Source organism: Ceratosolen solmsi, unplaced genomic scaffold (assembly GCF_000503995.2).
Source record: "Ceratosolen solmsi marchali unplaced genomic scaffold, CerSol_1.0 scaffold69, whole genome shotgun sequence".
NCBI lineage: Eukaryota > Metazoa > Arthropoda > Insecta > Hymenoptera > Agaonidae > Ceratosolen > Ceratosolen solmsi.
Genome location: NW_011948464.1, coordinates 30,855 through 38,848, shown reverse-complemented (window position 1 = coordinate 38,848; position 7,994 = coordinate 30,855). Strand labels below are relative to the sequence as shown.

The 7,994-nt window shown below is 22.3% G+C and overlaps 3 protein-coding genes across 4 annotated transcripts in view; all 3 read right to left on the bottom strand.

The window, feature by feature from the left end:
• LOC105366944 (uncharacterized) overlaps positions 1-2,589 on the bottom strand; it is a 20,134-nt gene extending 17,545 nt beyond the window's left edge. The window contains exon 1 of one of the 2 annotated variants that reach the window (XM_011505556.1): positions 2,440-2,589. In XM_011505556.1, coding sequence (XP_011503858.1) covers positions 2,440-2,533 — 94 coding nt within the window. In that variant the 5' untranslated portion in view covers positions 2,534-2,589. The remainder of the gene's footprint in view (positions 1-2,439) is intronic. The other variant, XM_011505555.1, reaches the window with a different exon arrangement.
• A 1,600-nt stretch (positions 2,590-4,189) lies between these two features.
• Positions 4,190-4,930, bottom strand: mRpS34 (mitochondrial ribosomal protein S34). The gene is given in 2 exon segments (XM_011505554.1): positions 4,190-4,594; positions 4,597-4,930. Coding segments are annotated over 2 exon segments (654 nt in total). The 5' UTR covers positions 4,863-4,930; the 3' UTR covers positions 4,190-4,206.
• A 770-nt stretch (positions 4,931-5,700) lies between these two features.
• The window catches only part of LOC105366949 (serine protease 42-like), a gene marked incomplete at its 5' end in the record, with an annotated part of 2,711 nt that continues 417 nt past the window's right edge, over positions 5,701-7,994 (bottom strand). Inside the window, 3 exons of the mRNA XM_011505562.1 lie at positions 5,701-5,738; positions 7,241-7,575; positions 7,824-7,994. The exon at positions 7,824-7,994 is cut by the window's right edge and continues 181 nt beyond it. Of these exons, the coding sequence (XP_011503864.1) occupies positions 5,701-5,738; positions 7,241-7,575; positions 7,824-7,994 (544 nt within the window). The remainder of the gene's footprint in view (positions 5,739-7,240; positions 7,576-7,823) is intronic.

Genomic DNA, 7,994 nt, shown 5'->3' with positions numbered 1-7,994 from the left:
GTAAAGGCTTTTACCTCATGAAGGATACTGCTACGTGTTGCATCTTCTGCGAGGGTTGAATGGCACGTTGTGGATTCATAAGCGTCAGACTTTGAACTAAGGTGAGGATAAGGCCGGCAAGTCTTGCATCAGTTGATGTAACCTTGACGACGAGCTTGGAATTATTCCGCACTGTCTCTCTGGTGAGAGCCTCTTCTTCTTTGGTTGCTTGACGATGACGTATTCTGAATCTTAAGTTTTAGTTGATTATTGTAGTGGTGATACTACTTACGAAGACTAATCGTCTACTTGTCTTCGGACTTCGATTCTTTTGAACTTGTAATGACTGTTTCTTGAACTACGTTAATAGACATAAGGGGATATGTCTTCCTTCTTCTATGACGTGTAACGACTGTTGTCTTGAACTACGCTAATGGGCTTCCACTTGACACTTATTTGAATAAGTACTGTATCGAGTGTTTGAATATTGAAAAATACGCCCCTTAAATACATTTGCTGACCATGAACTTCACTTGAACCCCTACCCTTATTTTTCGTCCAATCAGAGACTCCTCCCTTTAAAGAGCGAGGGCAGCGCCTCTTGTGGCTTCATAGTTAATTAAGGGCGTAGTCGTCTCTTGGTCTTCACGGCAAGAAGAGCTCTCGTTGCCGTTGATGCATCTGGTGACAGCAAGACAGCTTGTTGACAGCGGGGGGGGGGGGTGCTAGTACATACTGCTTGAAGTAGTTACCGAGCGGAGCAAATTCGTACAGATTTCTAATGAGTGCGTTTTTCCCGTGTTTATTGTCTTGTTTTTCCAAATGTTTTATGACACTTGCTAGATGGTTGCGAGCAAGAAAGTTTTGAAATCTAAAGACAAATTTACAATGTTGTTTTGTAAGATGTTTTATTGAATTGAAAAAAGATTTCACAATCTCGAACATACACAAAGATTATATAACGAATTGATTTTGAACACAAAATCAATTAATCATCGTCTGCATATGAAAATGCTGTTTTAGCAAATGGAAATGACGATTGTCCCCAGATGGATCATTATGAGATTAGATTAAAATAAGGATACATTATAAAAGTTTTAATAAAAATATGACCGTAATTTTAACATAAAAGAGGAAGCATAACCAACGAAACGACTTTGGACTGATAAGTAGGACTCGATCTTTAAACGCATAAAATGATAAGAATACGCGTACTCATACTATTTGTTTTATGTAATAATATTTAACTGTGAATCATTTGAATTAATTTTTTAATTTTTATTTATAATTTCTTATTTATATTCAGCCTAATAAATGATAATAGCCCTACCTTGAATTTCTTTGTTAAATGATGTTATTTAATAATAATAGATTTGAAATATATATTGCTATTTAACATAATAAAATATACTTTTTTGTTAAACAAGGATTATTTATTCTACAATTTAATGGTATTCAATTCAAGTTATATTATATTTTTGAGGGATTGAAATTGAATTTTTAAAATTTTCTTATTATTATTCATTTAAATTTTGTAAATATTTATTATTATTAATAAATAATTTATATATTATCCACCTCCCCTGTATTTTCATTTCAATGAAATTCTTTTTCTTATTTTTTTAATCGTAAAATTACTGAGTTTATTCATATAAAGTAAGTTTATAAATTTTATCAATTTATTCAATGACATGAATTATTCTTTCTAATAATAAATACCGTTTATTAATATATTAATTGCCAAATTATAACGAATTTAAGTTTATATATTAATTTTAGTGTAATTTCAGCTAGTGTGTTGTATAGTATGGTCTGATTACAGTTGGAAATATGTTCATTAAATAAATAAAATAAATTCAATAAATAAAAAAATTTCCTTGATAATGATTACTTTCCTTCTTAGAAGAAATGCTTTTAAAAAGCTGTTTGAAAGAGCATAAGTTTAAAGTAATACTGTATAGATAAAATACTGATTCTCCAACATTTCTCAACTGGCTTATTATATAATTTCCAATGTATGCTTATTGTATGCAATACTTTTTAATATTTAATTACAATGTACAGATAAATTTAACTTAGTAATACAATAATATAAATAAAACAAAAGAATAACAATATAAATATCATGCTTAATTTTATGAATTATATTAAAACAATGATTTTAAAAGAATAATTTTTGTTGATACATTCAAGAATTAGATAAGCACTTCATATAATTTTAAAAATAAATGAATTAAATATATTGCATCCTTGATTTAGATAGTTGTTTATATATAAAATGTAAATTTCTAAAAAATATACGTATATTAATTTAATAAGTTGAATGATTAATTGAAAACAATAATTTATGTTTTTTATTTTTAACTATTTATACATAATCAATATTTGTAATTAAGCGAACACAATTTAAATAGTATATTTATCTTTTTGATTTAACAATGTTCAATATAGTGAAGGTACCTGAATCTGATATATCATCTGATCCATTGGGTATAATTTCAGGATTTTGCATTCCAGCATCTTGACAATTGATCTTTGGTTCCACATCAATCATATGACTTTGTATATCTGTCTCTTCTGTTACTTATTAATACATTAAATACACTTTATAGTAACAAATAATAATGATTACTTCTAATATTTCTTAATAATATCATGTATTATTAACATGGATATGGGTTTGAGTTAAATTAATTATCGAAAAATAAAACAAGTTAAATTATGAAACTACTTTTTTCTCATTTTTTCTATTAGTAAATAGTTATTTTGGATAATTTTTATTATCTGATATATATCATACTGATTCTGATAAAATATTGTGTTCTTGCTAATCTTTTATCTAAATTATTCTTTTTATACCAAAATATTATATTACTAAAAACCTAATCTTTACATTCGTTTTGAAATATTTGTATTATATGTAAGTAAGGGTTTCTACTAAATTATACATTAAACTTTATTATATTTATTATTGAAATTAAAAAAAGGTATATCTATGAATGATACATACATAAATCTATATGCCATTTATATTTATATCTATTTCTATTAATAAAAGTATGTCTCATTCTATGCATGTAAATATTATATGATTTTAATAATAGATTATTGTAGTATAAAATTATTAAGAAATTATTGTATATTATGTTTTAATTTTTCAATTACAATTAATATGCTATTCAAAATATTTGCAATACAATAATAAATTCATAATAGTCTAAATAATGGATAATAATTTATTGATAATTTCAATTAATTATTCAAGAAATATTTATTTTTATATTTTTATAAACAATTTTTTTATTATTTGACCAACATTTATTATCATGTTAATTTTTCCCAAGAACTTTATTTTTAATTTGTGTATTATAATTAATTTCTCATAACAATATTCAAAATTTTATTTCAGTAAAGTTTTAAGAATTAATAGTTTTTATTGATATTTCAAAACTTTTGTCTGGAATAAAAATATATTATTTAGGTTGTGGAATATTTATTGTATTAATGAAAAGTATTATACTTCTTTTTATTATTACAATTATAAATGAAATTTAAATTGAAAATATTTTATTCAAATAATTATTTCATTAAGTAATTAAAAAATAATTTTGTTTTAGATTTCATATCAAAACTTAGAAAAACATTTATATAAATATGAATTTATGTATTACCAAGTAATTTAGACTTTTTAATAACTTTTGGGCAAATTTGTGCACACTTCGACATTTACAAGCCTTTAATAAATTTATTTCATTAAAAAATATTTAATTTAAACATACACTAGTAAATTTTTTATCATAAAAATCAAATTAACTAAAATTTAACTCCTAACCTAATTGTTATAAAAAAAAAAAACAAAAAACAATTTTTTATTTTCTTAATTACGTCTTTGAAAATTAATATTATAAAATTTTAATTAGTAGAATTGAAAATATATTAAAACTATTCTTACAAAAAAATATTTTATTATAAAATGTTCATTAATCTTTTTAATATAGTTAAGATGACAAGTACCTAATAATTAAATCTCAGCAAACTATGTAAATTAAAATATGTATTACAGAAAAAATATGTCTGTGTTATTTAATGACTCAATAAAGTTTTAAAATTTTATAAATAGAAAAGTTTTTGTCAAATGATATATTTAGAAAAAAATTCATATATTTTTAATTATTTATAATTAATTCTACTAAATAAAATTTGTATTGTATATATTTGATAAATCAATCATTTTATTATATTGTTATACAATCTAGGTGTTATAGATAAATTGAGTCCCATAGATAGTTCTTCTTCCGTTGGAGAATTTGTCTCTGTTGCTGCTCGATATTTTTTTACTCCTGTTTCATTATAAATTACTTTCATCTTTGGTTGTTTAACAATAAGAGTTCCTTTAATTTTCATTTGTTGATTAATATATTCTTTAACAAGAGGTGGAAACTCCATTTCATTATTAAAAATTCTATTAATTGAAGTATTAACAGGTTTAATAAATTGTAATTCTTTATATTTATGAATAAGAAAATAATCAGTTTTATATGAGGCGGATTCCAGTTGTACAGGTTTTTTCAGATTTATACCACGAAAAGTTTTTTGAACTAAAGCAATTACTTTCCGTCTTATCTATTAGAAGTTATAATTGTTATAATACTTTGAATTAAAAATGAAGATAAAATAAATTCAATAATACTTACTTCAAATGAAAGTCCAACATCAGATAAAGCTTCCACTTTTAATATTTTCATGTAAGTCGATTCTGGATATCTTTTAAACATATTTCGACTGACAACTCTAGAAACACCAAATTTTTTTAAATTTCCCAAGATTTCCCATAATGATTTTCCTTTTAAATCTGTTGTACGTCCTATTAATTTGTATGGCATATCAATGATAAATGATTTATAAATTGATAATTTAAATAATTATTTTATATTTTAAGATTAATAGCAAAATTTAATAAATGAATGCAATACCAAAAATTAATTGTGCTTTAAATAAATAAAAAAAATATATACTAATGCTATGTGTATTAATGATGTTTAATGCAAAATCAAAATAAAGAACGTAATCTTTTATTTTATATGCAGTGGATGCTGAACTTTATTGGCTAACAAATAATTTTAATTTGATTAGTGACTATAGGGTGTTCCACAAATATCAGTGAGAATTGTACATGATTATATAAAAAAAATTTATTAATATATGAAATTTTATGGTTATATAAAATTAAAAATAAGGATTCCATTTTAATTACATAAAAATGTGTCAATAAAAAGTAATACGCATTAATTTAGAACATCTATATATACATTATATTGATATAATTTTTTTCTTTCTACGTTTGAATAACAATAAACTTAAAATAAATTATTTTTATATTTTTATTAAAACATTAAATTAAAATTATATTATTTCAATATATTTAATAATTTATGTTTCTATTTGTGTATTTTTTTTAATATTAATTATTAATATTTTTGTGGTTTATTAAATAGATTTTATTTTCTATGAAGTTAATAAAATTTGAAATTTTTTTTTTCAAGGAATAATATTTATGACATGAATATTTAACAAATCAAAAAATAAAGTCAAACTGGAAAAAAAACAGAAGCAAATATGTGATTAATTGTATTGGCTAACAAAAATTCATCCAACCACTTTTTTTGAAAAATTGAATCCAACAGTTAGGTGAAGAAGAAAAGGAAAAACTCTATTGAAAATCTATTGGCTAATGAAGTATACGGAACTTTGATTTTCAAAATCCCGTCGTTATCCCAGTCACTAATAATAATAAGAATGTGATTCAAAAAGAGAATTATCAGGCTACAAATAAATATTGAGATATACAAAACAGTTACGTAAATAATATAAAGTGTAATTTTTACAGAATTTTATTATAATGAGTATGTGAATTATAATAAATTATAATTTATATAATAAATATAAATATAAATTTTATATTTATATTATTATAATTTATAAATCCATGCTTCATAAATTATTTAAGAATATATAATGTTTGTAGTATGAGAAATGGAAATCAATGATTATAAAAAATGTTACAAATTATAAAATATGATTCTTGAATGATTTATTTATGAACTCTGGTAGATAATATATCAATAATTTGACATATACAGCAAACACTGAATTAAAATTAGTGACGAGTTTTATTAAGCCCAAATTTTCCTACATTTAATTTTTTTTTCAGTTTAAATTAAATGTCCTAGTATCATATGGATAATTTAATAATAGCTTAGAGTGTACCAGAATTTTTTTACAATAATATAATTTAAATGTCTATTATAAAATATAAATAGATATAAAACGATTTGAAAATAAATTAAAGAATATAATAAAAATCTACAAAATAATAAAAATAAAAAAATATACAATTATTTCTTATGCAGTCCAAATTTATTTATAATTTACAATGAATTTTTTAGTTTTATTATATTTCATAATATATGAAAAAAGAAAATTTATTATACATTTATTCAGTGCTTATCTTTAAATTTATTATACACATAATAGATATGTATAAAGTATATCTGAATTTTTTCTTAATTACATTTGCATCTTTACATTTTCATACAATTTTATTGATTAATAATTATGTCCTAAATATGTACTTGTATATCTACCTTCTAAAAAAATGGTTGAATTATTTTGATCCTTATCAGGTTTTTAAATAGGTAATATTTTTTATGATAAATATTCAAGATGAATTTTCATATTTGTAATAAAAAAAAGGGTGAAAATGGTTTTGTAAAAGTTTCAAATTTTTTACCATTATATTTTGTATTTTTTTTAAAGCATATGTAATTAAATTTATAATATCATTTATCTAAAATATAGTTTATTTTTTAATAATTTACAAAATCAAAAATTTTATATAATATTAAGACAGTTTTATTGAACTAATTTTAGTTCATATATGATTTGTACATATAACACAATTTTAATTTCACTCTATTCCCGTATATTATAAAGTGATAAAAAATAATGTAAAAAATAAATAAAATTTTATTTTATTGCATTTAAGACTTACTAATAGTTAATACCTGAAATACATATATGTATATTACTTTTTTTTAAGAAATACAATATATGGAGCTTAAATGTAGTACATATATATAAATATTTATTTAGAGTAAAATTTGATTTAATTTAACTTTGAGAATTTAGAAACTGTCCAAAAGATTATTAAAAGTGATATCAATTATAGTTTTTTATAATTAATTTCTTATGATTTGTTGAATCCAATCAAGATAATATGAGACTCGTGAATAAATTCCAGGGACACCATTTTGTCCACAACCAATTCCCCAAGACACAATTCCAGCAAGTTGCCATTTTCCATGGCGTTCACATACCATAGGTCCACCTCCATCGCCTTTACACGCATCTTTACCTTCCTCTCCCCCAGCACACATAAATCCTGGATGAAGATTAAAGCTCATTCCTAATCTGGTTTTTCTCATTTGACGTTCACAAATATTGTTGCTAATAATCGGTACATCTACTTCTTTTAAAATATTTTGATATGTACCTAAATTACCAAAAGCATTTTTTCCCCAACCAGTTGTCCAACATCTATTTATAAAAATTAATTTTTTATTATTATAATACAAATTATAAGCAAAAGTTAATATTTATATGTTTTTAATTGAAGTTTTGAAATTTTTAATTAAAAAATGTAATTGTTTCATTTAATTTTAATTTAATTTATTAAATATTTTTGTTTATCTTTTCTATTAAAAATATTTGTTTAGTATATTTCTGTGCTTGCATATAATGGAATAATATATAAATTAATGTTTTTAATAATTTGAAAATCATACCTTATATTGAAAAAATCATCATGTTTATGTGGTAAACAGACGGGACTTATATGCGGATTTTGAGAAAAATCAATATCATAATTAAGTTTAAGAATAGCTATATCATTGTAAAGTGTACCAGCATAGAATTCAGGGTGAATAACAACATTATCAATATCTCGTTCAATGTAG